The sequence below is a fragment of the Capsicum annuum genome, chromosome 6 (assembly GCF_002878395.1).
Source record: "Capsicum annuum cultivar UCD-10X-F1 chromosome 6, UCD10Xv1.1, whole genome shotgun sequence".
NCBI lineage: Eukaryota > Viridiplantae > Streptophyta > Magnoliopsida > Solanales > Solanaceae > Capsicum > Capsicum annuum.
This window is the reverse complement of record NC_061116.1, coordinates 198,623,522-198,638,277: the sequence shown is the minus strand read 5'-3', so window position 1 is coordinate 198,638,277 and position 14,756 is coordinate 198,623,522. Positions and strand designations below refer to the sequence as shown.

The 14,756-nt window shown below is 35.0% G+C and overlaps 2 protein-coding genes across 4 annotated transcripts; one reads left to right on the top strand and one right to left on the bottom strand.

The window, feature by feature from the left end:
- The first annotated feature begins 7,312 nt into the window (after positions 1-7,312).
- Positions 7,313-9,497, top strand: LOC107876087 (polyadenylate-binding protein 2). 3 transcript variants are annotated; one of them, XM_016723090.2, is made up of 2 exons: positions 7,313-8,205; positions 8,524-9,497. In XM_016723090.2, exon 2 carries the CDS (start codon positions 8,599-8,601, stop codon positions 9,118-9,120), a length of 522 nt encoding a protein of 173 aa, XP_016578576.1. In that variant the 5' UTR covers positions 7,313-8,205; positions 8,524-8,598; the 3' UTR covers positions 9,121-9,497. The 3 variants fall into 3 exon arrangements, with proteins under 3 accessions (XP_016578576.1, XP_016578575.1, XP_016578574.1); XM_016723089.2 differs by having other exon boundaries at positions 8,495-9,497; XM_016723088.2 differs by having other exon boundaries at positions 8,492-9,497.
- A 3,380-nt stretch (positions 9,498-12,877) lies between these two features.
- On the bottom strand, positions 12,878-13,799 carry LOC107873975 (zinc finger MYM-type protein 1-like). The gene is made up of 2 exons (XM_016720886.1): positions 13,356-13,799; positions 12,878-13,294 (listed from the first exon to the last, which is right to left on the bottom strand). The coding sequence occupies exons 1-2, from the start codon at positions 13,797-13,799 to the stop codon at positions 12,878-12,880; spliced, it is 861 nt and encodes a 286-aa protein (XP_016576372.1).
- Between the last annotated feature and the right edge of the window lie 957 nt (positions 13,800-14,756).

Genomic DNA, 14,756 nt, shown 5'->3' with positions numbered 1-14,756 from the left:
CCTTACTCAGATATTGGATTTGGCTGAAACCAGTTGTATTGGAAATAATACTCAAAGAGATTTCATTTGATAGGTAGCAGCTCTCCCAGTTTATTATATTCAGAGAGTTATGATCGTTTGAAGTTGACCCTAAAATACTGAAAACTGGACAATAGGCTATGCGTTTTGCTACTGTTTTGAAATCCAAACGCAGCCTTAGGCGTTCCAAAAAATTCCAAAACTTATCCCATATTTACTATGAGTTTTCCCGATCGTAAAGCAACTTGAAAATCTAAAAATGGATGGTGGGAAGGTTGAAAAGTTGTATCCCGAAGATTGCCAGCTAAAATGACTCTAAGTGCTCATTACACTTCAAAAAATTTTCAAGTTTTTAAGTCTAAGAGCACTCTATTAAAGGCTAATTTATGCACGACTTTTACGGGGTATTACATTATCTCTCCCTTGGGATCATTCATCCTCGAATGATGGGTTGAAACTTGTTGAAGCCCTAAAGGTATGGAATAACGCGGACGCGACATGTTCTCCAATAAAGAATACACTGATCTGAAACATGACCATATGGCTGGAAGTACTGATATTCTGAATTCTTATATCGGACATGCATATCTGATGCATGGAATACACGACTGAAGCTACTCATAAGCTGAGTTCTCATAATGAACATGCATATCTGATGCATGGATTTGTTACAGAGTTGTTCTGATGAACGCAGAACTGAATAAACTGATAAGCTGAACTTTTTCTATTGGACATGTATTTCTAATGCATGCATATCTGACTGAACTGACGTATGAATGTATGACTGAATACGCATTGATAACTGGTGCGAAGCTTGTAATAAGAATCTATGCATGCAACTGAATGGGGTATCTCCCCCTTGGAACCCCATGTCCCTCTATGAATGCTCAATTCACTAAGATAGTCAGAAAACTGAGGCAATGCACAGGGCACGTACGAATTGAATCATAACTGAACCTCTGGAATCTGAATCTAATGCATGATGCATGAACTGGGTTATACTCGCAACTACTGGTATACTCTATCTTGTAATAGTAGCATGTCTGAGATTTAGAGTAGCATGAACAAATGAAAAGACGAGAAAACAAGTCATGCAAATCTGACTGTTAGACTGACTACTGACTATACAGACTGAATTATGCAGGACCTTCATACTTAACTGGAGTATCTCTTCAACACTCTCTCTAGAGAAGTTTTAGCAGTAATAGGGAGCCACGAATCTTGGGTATGGATTACACAAGACATCCAATTGAGGAAATCACAACATTGACACTACTCTGCAGTCTGGAATATATACATATAACTCATAAATTAAGATGGAAGGCCTTTGGCAACACAACTTCTTACTTTCAAGCTTAGCACACTTCTTGAATATCCCTAACTATACTATTCTCATTAAATACCATACTCATTCAATTTAGCTTAAAATTCTCATATGAGCATTGACAAATCTTTCTACTAATGTCTAAAATAGCTTAATCCTCTTTACCGTGATCAAGACTAACTCCAACTCACAAAATACTATATGCCACTCCACGATACAAGTCTAAACCATAAGATTCAACCTTCTATATCTCTTAAAATATCATACCCTAAGCCTATCATTATAACCACATATAAACTTCAAAACAAACACTCATAAAGACACACTTCGCATATTCTACTAATCATCTATCGATATAGCTCCCACACGCTACCTCAAGAACATACACACACAAACCTTTTAGCTAACCATCACATACATCAAAGATTTGGCCCCTACCTTACCTCACACTTATGGCCTTATCTAAAATAAGCATACCATGATCTTCCATCAACAAGAAACATTTACTCCTCACCACTATCATCACATAAAGAGGAGTCACTAAAGATTAGAACATAAGATCTTGAAGCATGGAAGGATATTATATGAAACTTGACACTCAACTGAGGCTTGAGGAATAGAAAATCAACACTGGGATTTATCGAAGAAAATCTGAATTGGGGCATACATGACTATAAAATAAATCTCGTCAATCATAAAGAGTATGGCATGAATTATGGGAACTGAACACACCATAAAGTGTGAGTATATGAGTCATAAGCTGGATGACCTCAATTTGAAGTTTATAACATATGGAATGTGATTCCGACTGCTAAATGAACTGGAACTCCTCATTTTAGAATTGAAAGAGCGCGTGATTCTCTATCATATACATAAACATGAACTATAATTATGGAACTGAAACGTAAAGCTTGAGTAGGAATTGGGATCACTAAAAAATACTGAGATAAGAATGGGTTGACTCTCACCCCCACTTTCTGACGTTCTATATCATCATGACATCACTACTAGAATCTGAGAGCCTGACTTGGTCATTCGTTCTATCATCTCCCCCTTGGCTTTAAGCCATCATATTAAGTTCAAGAGATCCCTTATTACTAAACTCTAAACTAAACTACACTCACCGCACTCTAGGGTCTGGAATACAATAATACACATAATTAAATAGAAATTTAACCCGAAAGACCACATATGAAAGTGGAAAGCCCGCTGATAATACTACTTTCTGAGATACACTCCATGTTTCGATAGCCCCAATAGTCATAGTATAATGCTTGCACACTTATTTCTATCGGTTCAACCTTCAAAGCTCAAACTTAGATTTCTAACACTTAACATGGATATCACCGAGCCTTTGATGAACCATACCACGTTCATCATAGCCTACCAATATCGCGACTCCAAACTTATATCTCATTACTATAAGAATCAAGATCATATAAAAGAGCCCAACACTATCAATCAAAACTCTTTAACCTGGCTATTTAGAGCCCATATAACATCTACTAGTCTTTCTCCATCTAGCAACTCAATGGTACTACTAGCCACACGCAACATGTAATAGTCTTAGAGAAATGACACTACCTCATATCACCTTGGTATACTTCTACATCATACATACAACATCATACTTCATTACGAATTTAAATAAACTTAATCTCTTGCGTACACTGTTCAAGCCTATTAGATCACTTCTATAAATCTGGTATCATTACTCAAGCAATCATCGCAACTACCTTAATGGCCATCAACTGTGCAAACTTAATGTCTAGTGCTAAACATGATTTACAATCCAACCTTACACATAATTCTCATTTGGACACTACGAAATAAACATCAAGAAACACTAGTATGCTAGAACTTCACAACTACAATAATCGATCATGACCTTACGGCTTTCCTTATCATAATCCATTTGCACGTACTATTTCAACACATCAAGCCTACTAATTTAATCTCACAAAACATGCATCATCAATCTCATGCCACTATTCCTACATCCATATTCTACATTAAATTCAAGCCAATGGTCTAGCATCAATCATCTACCATCGCAACATAATATACTAGTCCATTAAATCTGAATATTCTATCCAAATACCTCACAAATCTACTACATACCTTTTCACAAGTAATACTAGTTTACAACTACCAACAAAAGAAGGTCAAGGGGGGTAAAGTCACATAATAGGCATGGTCAACCTTAATCTGATATTATAACCCCATACAATCTTATCTACTTATACTGATCTCTCACCTCCTACTTACTTACTCAATCTTATGCAAACATATTCAGCTATACATATATTAAACCAATACAAGAACAACAAATTGGACAGCAAGCTGCTAGTGAATCAAAATAAGCCTCACACGCCTTCACTAGATTTTGATTTTTGTGTTTTGAACAAGAAATGAAATGAATAACAAAGCAACTATGCTAGTGAATCAAAAGAGCCCCACACAGCTTCACTAGACTTTGATTTTTCAAAAACACCATGATAATAAGATTACATATTACAAGAGATAGAAAATTGACACACAATATTCAATGATCTAAGGATACACATCTTACTCTGTATAAATAAAAATCTGAGTCAAACACTTCCCCTACAGACTACCATACAATCCATACATGCTACTAGCCACCACATTAGTCTATCACATAAGGGGGGTAAATCATTCTCGAACATCGGTTATTCAACTAAAATATTCATTTACACAAAAGTCACCATCACTCTGACTTCTAACTTTGTGACTTCACATCCCCAAATTCTTGGTCCAATATCACTACCAATAGGTCATGACAACAACACTTTAATGCATACTACTATTCGGGTGAAAATACAGTTCCAACATTCTACTACACTTCATCCCCCCTTAAGCAATACATTTGTAACATAAATTTAAAGGGGACTAAATGCAATTAATACCTTAAGCTGAAAAGCATGATTCCATCAGGATCAATGTTTACATCGGAATCAATACACATTGAAGCACTAACGGACTCTTATCAGGTCCTTGCACAAATTTTAACTCTTATGTGGTCGAATCAGAAAGGATCATACCATTTAGATTCTAAACTTCTGAACTTGAATCACCTCAATAATAAGACATATCTAAGGACATTAGAGTAAGGAAAGAATTTAGGATGACTTTTTACTTTCGTATGGGCGACACCATAGCACGAATTAGAGTATGAAAGAGGAACATTCTGACTCTATTGCATGAACTAGAACATGAAGAAAGAGAGACATTCCTAAACGCCTAGTAGCCTCCTGTTTATAAGTATGGCGCGCTACACACCCATAAACAAGACTCTACCCAATGCAATTTTGCAGACACCCTGGGCCCATGAACCATGCTCTGATACCAAGTTTGCCACGACCTGAATCGGGGCCCTAGCAGTGATGAGCATCCCAAACTGTGAAGGCCTGAGATGCCCCTATCTATCTGGTAATCATGCACATAATTCATATGATAAAAGAAATATGGAAGATACACGATATTATGGAAACATGGTCATAAGTCTAATAAAATCAATAATGGAAAATAAAGTCCCTCAACATCTATCAACATCTGAAATCCGTCTGCAAAATCTCTACTACATGACTAATAGCAACTATCTGAAATCTGGGACAAGGCCCCCAGTAGACCGAAATATGACTAAAGATAAATATTTGTAAGTAAACAGGCCTTCTGAAATATAGAAGGCTCACCACTGCACAATCTGATCTGCGATTTGAAATATCTACTATTCATCTGGATCCCTAGACTGTGTCTCAAAATCTGGAAGGAGGAGGGGCCAGCACAAATATACTGGCACGCGAAGCAATCCAAAATAAAGTATTTGAACATATATATAATAGATGAGAGCAATTTTCATCAACACATCATGAATAAAATAGTTTCTGAAAACACATGAGCATCATTCGAAAATCATAAGACATTCTTGTCAAAATAATTTCTGATTTTTGTATTACTTCTAAGTTAGGTGGCACTCCCCTACAAGTCTGATATTTCACGGGCTATATGGAATCCGTGATTGACTCGGCGGGGAAGCCCTCAACCCAAGTGTGTCGTAAGGGTTGGAGTGTTTGATTCTGATACGCCACACGACACTTAAGCTAGCGTATAATAATATATCCGGGTCGGCAAAATCACGGTTTTGGACAATGAGTTATCTGAAATCACGCCTTCTTCGGGGACCACCTAACATCTCTTTATGCCCAATTTTTAACCTTTTCTGAACCTGTATCATTCTGAAATTTCTAAATCATGAAAGTCTGATAAAATCTAATTTCTAAACTAGTCTGTGTCTGTTATGGCATTTATCTGAGTTTGTATCGTCATACCAAGACTTGCAAGTCTTATTTCTGAGCTATAATGCATTAAGCATGATCTTTCATAAAAGTGTAGTTTTAGACCACCCAAACATGTAGTTTGCATAAAAGATTTCATGTTCCAAAACTCAAGGTAAATCCATGCAAAACTTTCATCAAACATATGGTGGTCATGTGCATTTTGGCAAAACCATGCATTCTTTCATTACATGTATATTCAACATTCACAACCCTCTCTTTCGTGTTCAAAATCATATTCCAAATATAGCAAAAGTCAAAGCATTTCATATTGTGATTTTTCAAGATGTATTTCAAAACAATCTATATTACGTGAAACATGAGAAAATTTACATCAAAAGAGGGGTTTCATGTAAATCATGCTCTCAATTCATATTTCAAGAGAAACACATATATACATATACATATAATTTTCAAATCACTTTGGGGGAAAGCCAAAAGGTCAAAAAAATATCATTAAAACTTCTAAAACACGAGTATGTACATGAATTCGAAAACCCCATTCTTAAAACATTATTTCTATGCCTATGAGATTTTAGGAAAACCTCGTGTACCTCTATTTAAAAAATTAAGGGATGATCCTTGAAGCCTACGATGAGTGGATTCCAAATCTCCAATTATTTTCTAAAACTCACGATTGAATCTTGAGTTATTTGGGATTTTTGTTTGAAATCCTAAGGGGTATTCTTGAGAGAAAATTTGAGAAAAGGATTATATTTTGATGAATTGGGGGCTAAATCTAGTGTTATAGACGAAATTTAGGTGAGGTAAAATGACTAAAATGCCCCTAAGAAAACAAACAAAGTCGAAACTGTTCCTCAGTTGACAAGATGACAGGCTGAAGTAAAACGGGTATAACTCCTTACTTAGATATTGGATTTGACTGAAACCAGTTGCATTGGAAATAAGACTCAAAGAGCTTTCATTTGATAGGTAGCAGCTCTCCCAGTTTATTATATTCAGAGAGTTATGATTGTTTGAAGTTGACCCTGAAATGCTGAAAACTGGGCAATAGGCTATGCATTTTGCTACTATTTTGAAATCCAAACGCAGCCTTATGCGCTCCGAAAAATTCTGAAACTTGTCCGAGATGTACTATGAGCTTTCCCGATCGTAACGCAACTTGAAAATCTAAAAATGGATGGCAGGAAGGTTGAAAAGTTGTATCCCGAAGATTGCCAGCTAAAATGACTCTAAGTCCTCATTACACTTCGAAAAATTTTCAAGTTTTTAAGTCTAAAAGCACTCTATTAAAGGCTAATCCATGCACAATTTCATGAATCAGTGTGTCATTTCGTTGAAGGGTTGCATCCCTTTGCTTCAGCACTGCACTGTTTCGAAACACTGTTTCGGAATCTGCATGCATGCATATAAATGGAGTATCAAAACACAGAAAAAAAGTTGCGTTTTTTCCTTTGGTATTTTCGAACTGAATTTCTGAATTTCTTTCAAATAAACTTTGTCCAATAAGATAGATCTCATCGATCATTTTTCGAAGCCGAAGCCGAAGCCGAGCGACGACGATGGCGTGAGGCATCTCTTATTTCTTGCGTTACTTACCATGTGGATTAGGTGTCCCTTATTTTAAACACTCACAAGTTCTCTTCTTCCACCAATGTGGGAGAAAGAGTGAACTTTCCAATTTGGGAATACACTTTCTAAATTGGTGTCTCCCTTCTCCATCATTTTTCCTCCATTTTCCATTCACACTTTTTTTCATATACTTTGAACCCAACATTTGGAATGTGATATTCCTCGTAGACATGTAACGAGGCATTACAATGTTGAAAATGATGATGAAGATGAGGATGAATATGCACATGTAACTGATGATGATGATGATGACCGAGGGGTTTTTTGCCATTTTATTGTGATAAACTAATGTTGTGGCAAGAGTTATAGATTGTATGGTAGTCTATAAAGAAAGTGATTGGCTATGATTGTTAGTTATTCAAAATAGGGAAGGAGCACAGAGTGGATTGTAATGGTGGTTGAAGAAATCATTTAAGGATGGTAAACGAAAAGGAGTAGGTTAGCCAATAAGTTATAAGTACAGATTAACTTGGGGAAAACTCATTGGTGCATATGGAATTTGTAGATAGTTTGAATGTATGCTTGGGTAAGCAGATTTAATGTGAGAAAGTAGAATATGTTGATATGATCGTGATGGGTTATGTTATAAGATTAAGATTGACTACCCTCATTATGTGACATTACCCCCTTGATTTTCTTTTCTCTAGTAGTTGTAAACTAGTACTGCTTGTGAGAAGGGGTGTGGTAGATTTTAAGGTGTGGTAGTAATGATGTGGAGAGAATGAACTTGCGGGCTGAAGTTAGGTGAAATAAAAGACGGGGGTTGATGAAGATGAAGACGATGATGATGTTGATGATGGAGATGGAGATGGAGATGGAGATGATGATGATGACGACGACGATGACGATGATGAGGATGAATATGCCGAGGATTATGATGGGGAAAAAGAAGAGGAGAAGCCTGAAAAGAAGGTGACAATTGTTTTCCCTGCTTCTACAAAGTGATTCAACTATTTTCCTTGTCCTATAGTTTTCTCTACCCTTAAAAAATGGAAGAATTTCTCTTCATTTTCTTTCAGATTTATTCTCCATCGATTTCTATCTCCCTTTTACACTTTCATCTCATCCATTTTACTCTTCTAGAGTTCTCCCTTTTGCTTTTCAATAACAAGAGGAGATAGAACTAGAAAAGAACAAAAAAAGGGATATCATTTTTGTTTTGGAAGCTTTTGTGGGCGCCTAATTTTTGTTGTTCTAGAAGGTTCCGAGGATAATTATGCGCAGATTCAGGTGCAGCATCGGAGTCCAGTGGTGAGAGGAAATGGTGTGGCAGCAGCCGCCAGCATAGCTGCTCCAGGTGGTATTATGAACCAGTTCAAGCCGACGTCTCTGTATGTCGGGGACTTGGACATCAACATGACTGATACACAGCTGTACGAGCTGTTTAACCAAGTGGGTCAGGTTATTTCGGTTAGGATTTGTAGGGACCTTAGCACTCAGAGATCCCTTGGCTATGGCTTTGTCAACTACAGCAATCCTCAGGATGCTGCAAAGGCAATGGAGATGTTGGATTCGACTCCTGTTAACGGAAAGTCCATTAGGGTGAAGTACTCTCATAGGGATCCAAATTTCCCTAAGAGTAGAACAGCAAATCTATTTGTCAGGAATTTGGACAAGTCAATTGACAACAAAGCTTTACATGACACCTTTTCAAGCTTTGGCTCCATTGTTTCTTGCAAGGTAGTTACTGATTCTAATGGCCAGTCGAAGTGTTATGGTTTTGTACAATTCGACAACGATGAATCTGCTCAAAGCGCCATAGATAAGTTAAACGGTATGGTCATCAATAATAGGCAATTGTATGTTGCACATGCTCTTCGCAAATAGAAGAATGGATGAGCACAAGCAATAGTAGTTTGTGGTGGTTGCACACTAGGCTAGCACCAGTTTTGGAACCCTTGGTTGGTAAATTTGCCTTTGCCTCGTTTTGGTATATGTTCACTTTGCCTTTGTGTCTATTTCTTTTCCCATTATCCTCTTTAGTCTTTACTTTGTTAGCAGTGATTTTGTGATCTCTCAGGGGTTTTTTTGGTTGCCTATTCTCCGGTTTTTGTTATCATGGTATGTTTGGCTTTCTTCCCCGCCTCTTGCTATCACCCTCCTCTCTACCGTCCTATGAAGTTTGTTACAACAATTTTTGTATATATATTCTGAGTTAATGTCTGTTTATAATCCCATTTCTGGTTATGTAAATATGTTCTCCACTTGTGTGTTGTTACTACTCTTTATTAATGATGGAATTACTGCAAGAATGAAATTCTTAAGCTAGTGTCGCCTAAGATATTGCAGAAGATCTGAGATAAAATTACAGCAGCAATACATTTCAATGGATGTATATCTTGCAATTGTTTGTAAGCTTGATATGTTTTCTACCATTTCAAATTACTTTAGATGATCTAGCGGCCTAAGTCATGCGCATTTATTTTTTTCTCTTTCATTTGCTTCTGTGGTCATTCCTTGTTGATATATATTGTGAAGGGTGGTCAGTTAACACTCTTTGTCGAAAACTCATTGTAACATATAGAAAATTATACACTATCAAATTGCCTTTCGTATTTATATATTAATTGTTGATTCGCCACTGAATGGTAATGCTTTGGTTAAACAAGAGTGAGAAATACCCTGATATTTGATTAGCTTTCACATACGGTGTGATTGTGATATGCCTTTCTGGCTTCCCGTGAGCATGAGTACCACGAGGGGTCCCCATTGTCTTTGTGTGTGTGTGTGAATTTGAAACTAAAAATTGAGGGCTGGCATTGACTTATCACGTCCATTACTATGCTATCAATTTATAATCTAAAAGGCAAATGGCATGTTGACACTTGTTTGGTGAGTTTCAGTTGGTAACTTGGAAGTTGGAAGAGACGTACTATTTGTCTATATTATGTGAAGGAGTTTGATTCATCATAACGCATAAAGAAATTATTTTTTTAAGCATGTAGCATGATATTTCCATGGTTAGATTCATGTCATTATTGATGAAATGATAATTTGATAAAAAAATATTTTTTACATATTGAATATAGTTTTTTTTTTTTTTTTGGAATAGAAAAGTGTCACGTAATCAAATGAAAAAAAGAGAGTAATATGTCACTATTATCATCCACATTGATAGTGTAAAAAAAAAATTATCTAACACGTAATTTTAACTTTTTAACGAGAGAGAAAAAACACGTCCGAGCCATGGGCCATAGAGGGTTGTGTGTTGTCTAGGTCACGGATGAGTCTAATTCATGTGTCTCCATCAGCCAGCCCGTTTACTTCATTGGGTCTCCTTTGCTACTTCTCGGAAGTTGTGAGTAGAATTTTTGTCCTCAAATTTGGTGTCTGTACTTTCTAAGCATGAGAAAAAAAAATGTATACTTTTTTTTTGTTTTAGAATTTATCCAGAATTTCTTATTTTATTTGAGTTCTGCCATAATTGTATTTTAATTTGAAAATATTTTCTTATTTTTCAGGAAATAATCTCTTTCATAATTGCTTAACTCTTTCTTGGAGGATAAGTTTTGGATTTCTATAAATAGAAGATTCTTCTTCTCAAAATACAACACAATATCATCCAAAATGTAGTTTTCAATATGTAGGCTTGTTGGCCAATCATATCAAATAATATGCTTTTTAGAATATTTTTTTTTGTCATTTGAATTATCATCGTCTTGATTTGCAACTACTAACTTTCGCATGATGTCCTCTTGATTTCGAACTCAATATTTTCGATCACTCTTACTTGTCACATTTCACTTTGTGAGAGCTAAATTGAATAACATTAATTCAATATTTTAAATTTACAACTTAGATGTTCGAAAACTATAAAATACTATACAAGTTGCAAAACATTCTTTTTCATATATGATGAAAAAAATTATATTTTAAAATTTTAATCAAAGATTGTACGTAACAAGTACAAATGAACGGAGGTAGTAATTGGCATTTCCCACATGTTTTGAATAATTTGTTCATTCTTGAAGAAAAGACATAAAGGCACCACTAAAGTTGTCCTGAATTCGCAAAAAGACATTTTAACTTTGTGGGTGTCCTATTACCTTACGAAATTAATTCTAACGATAACAAATACACACTTTTACTTCAGTTGTATTCTTGTGCTAGGTGCGTGTGTCTCACCTCCTATTTATCACTTTTTTCTACCCGTTTGATAAAGGATCGGGTAAAAACATAATTTTTTCACATTTTAACTCATTTCACTCTCCATTCTCTTTTCTTTCTCCAACGAATCTCACCGGTAAAAAAATTCTACTCTCGCCACTTTTTTCTTTCTCCGATGAATTCCATGACCCATTTCACTCTCCCCTCTTTTTTTATATTACTGTTTTTTTTTTCTTCAATTCAAGCTCTTTGATTTAGGTATTTCGGAAATTTCTTCAATTTCTTTACTTTTCCGGCACAGTGATATGTTTTGACTTTTTATCCCATTTTAGAAGTAGAAAGTGACGTTAATTTTTTAGCATAATGAAGTTTAGTTAAAAATTTATTTCGTTTATAATTCAAGTTTCCTTTTGTCTTTCCCAATTTTAGTGCTCATATATACACTTTGTTTTCAATTTTGATTGTGTTTAAGTTGGGCATTTGCATTGTTTTCTTTTTTCCGTTTGTTGTTGTGTTTGAAGCCGATATTGAGATCCATTTGTAGTTGAAAATTGATGAATTCTTTCTTTCTTCTTATTTGGAGAAGATAGTTGCTATCAATGGAGGTTTTGGGACTATTAATGAAAGTTTTGAGGCTGTAGAGACAGAGGCGGATCCAAGATTTTAAACTTGTAGGTTTCCAATAAAATAAATTAATATGCAAAAATAATTTTTAAAAAAATGAGTAATCAAATTTTTTATTATATAGTCTTAAAGCAACAACCCGTTAAACATGACATTTTTAAAAATATTATCATTATAATCGTGCTCGACGACTTGTCATGTTTTGAAAACGATCAATGATCGCTTCATTATGTACAGTTTCAAATACCTCATCTTCTATAAACAATCATTCAAAAATTCATCACCAATTCTGCTACGCAGGTCATTCTTAATATATTTCATCGAAGAGAAAGCTCTTTCCACCGTTACAGTCGCCACAGGTAATATCAAAATCAACTTCACAAGTAAATATACAAGTCTCCAAGTCTTGTGCAAATTTGTTTTCACCAATGTCTCTGAAAGATCCCCAAGTCTTTTCAACTTAAAGAAATCACAAGTCCCTTGTCGCACATAGTCAATATAATTGTCAAGCTCAAAACTAAGATCCTCAAGCATGGAAACACTAAACTCATTCGGATAATAGGTAGCAAGTTTTATAATTCTGTTTTTATCATAATTTACAAAAGAGTTATCTGGACTCAAACTAGCCATACCAAGAAGTAGATCAGTATTCACTTCATCAAAACGACTGTTAAGCTCACCAAGTTGCAAATCAATTACAACATTGAAAATTTCAACACGCAAATGATGAGAATATGTGATACTTGAAATCTTACGCTTTGACTTTCCAAGAGCATAATTCTTATTCATTTCAGGAATCACAATATCATGTTTGGTACAAAATAAAGAAACATTCTTTACCAAAGAATCCCATTTAGAATCTCTCATAGATTGCAACTCTCTTTATGAAACCAACAAGGTTTATAGCAGTAACGATATCTTGATCTTTTCTTTCCAAAGCCATATTCAAATCATGTGTAATTGCCAACACTTTTAATATCAAATGCAGCGTATACACAAACTCATAAGATCTTATGTCATCTACTAAACTCTTTGCTAATGATTTCTCTTGGTAATTTGAACCCTCCTTAGCAAGAACTTCTAGTACATGAATAATTGAGGAGAATAATTTAATATAGTTACGCACTATTTTAAAATGAGAACTCCAACGAGTATCTCCTGCGCTTTGAAGTCCAAGTTCTTGATTCAATCCGCTTCCTGTATGAACTTCACCGAGCATCAATAACTCTTCTAATTTTTTTATTTGATCATCTCTAAGCATCTCCCTGCGCTTAAAAGATCCTCCAACAACATTTAAAACATTAGCAAGAATATAAAAAAAATTGATCTACCTCATGATGCTTCTTTGCAACAGCTACAAGAGTCAATTGTAACTGATGAGCAAAACAATGTACACTATATATCGAAGGAGTATCTTTCATAATCAAAGTTTTAATACAATTGAATTCTCCCTGCATATTACTATCTCCATCATAACCTTGTCCCCGAATATGAGAAGAACTTAAATTATGCTCTAAAAGCAAAGAACATATAGCATCTTTTAGTGACCGTGCAAATGTATCTTTAACATGAACAACACCAAGAAATCGCTCAATAAGCTTACCCTCTTTGTTGACATATCGCAGAACAAGGGTCATTTGTTCTTTATGGGAGACATCTTTAGACTCGTCAACTAATATTCCAAAGTAATCTCCATTTAAGTCTTCAACAATTGCTTTCAACGTTTCTTTAGCACAAGAATTCACAATGTCTTTTTGAACATTTGGACAAATCATGATATCATTTTGTAGAGCATTTTCTGACACAATTTTTTTCCCATCTTCCTTCCTATCAGCGTACCACTTTAAGAGATCTAAAAGTTTCCTCTTCTTGTAGAAGTTTCGCTCTCATCATGACCTCGAAAAGGCAATCCTTCTTTCAAAAGATATCTTGCAACATCAATGGACGCATTCAAACAAACTCGATATTCATTTTTTGTTTTCTCAGATTGCTTGTCAAAAGAAGCTAATATAGATTGTGCTTGATTATCTAAATCAAGCATCATCTTGAAACACCGATTTTGAACACTATTTACTTCACCCATATGATTATTAAGTCGTTCTATCCCTTTATTCCAACTTCTGAAGCCATCTATTGTAAAAGAATCGCCGACTCTTTTTTCATATCCACCAATCTCATTTTTAAACAAGTAACAACATAAGTAAAAAGTTGCATCTTTTTCAATACTCTATTCTATCCATCCCGTATATGAAGTATCAAACCAATCAGGATTAAAATGATGCAATTTTTCACCAAAATCTGTTATTGGAAAATAAAATGCTCACCTGGTCTGCAGGGCCCTTTTTGAATGTAATATCTCTTTATTCTATCATACTGATTAGGAGTATATTCCAAAATTTATTTTCTTTTAGCAAGATCGGATTCAAGAAAACCCAAATTCAATATTTTATCTTTATTTGATGGTTGAGAAGGATTGACATTGTCAGAAATTTCAATATGTGAAGGAGAACTTACTGAAGGAGAATCTGGAGTGATTTTAGGCTTGAAAAATTTTATAATCATCTTGAACTAACTTCACAATTTCAACCTATTTAAATTAAAAAAAAATTAACAACTAACAAATAATAAACTACAATGAAAGCAAGGCTGGAATTAGGGACTTAAGAGAGTAAAAAAATAATTTTTACCTATTTAAAGCAAGGCTGAAAAGTGTACCTTGTTTAAAAAATAGT

What these genes read in the sequence shown, in the direction of transcription:
- LOC107876087 (XM_016723090.2), top strand. Translation starts at nt 8,599, where the DNA reads ATGAACCAGTTCAAGCCGACGTCTCTGTATGTCGGGGACTTGGACATC.
- LOC107873975 (XM_016720886.1), bottom strand. Translation starts at nt 13,799, where the DNA reads ATGATTTGTCCAAATGTTCAAAAAGACATTGTGAATTCTTGTGCTAAA. An exon ending in TTGCAAAGAAGCATCATGAG is followed by an intron (nt 13,295 to 13,355) that starts GTAGATCAATTT and finishes GGATCTTTTAAG; the next exon opens with CGCAGGGAGATGCTTAGAGA.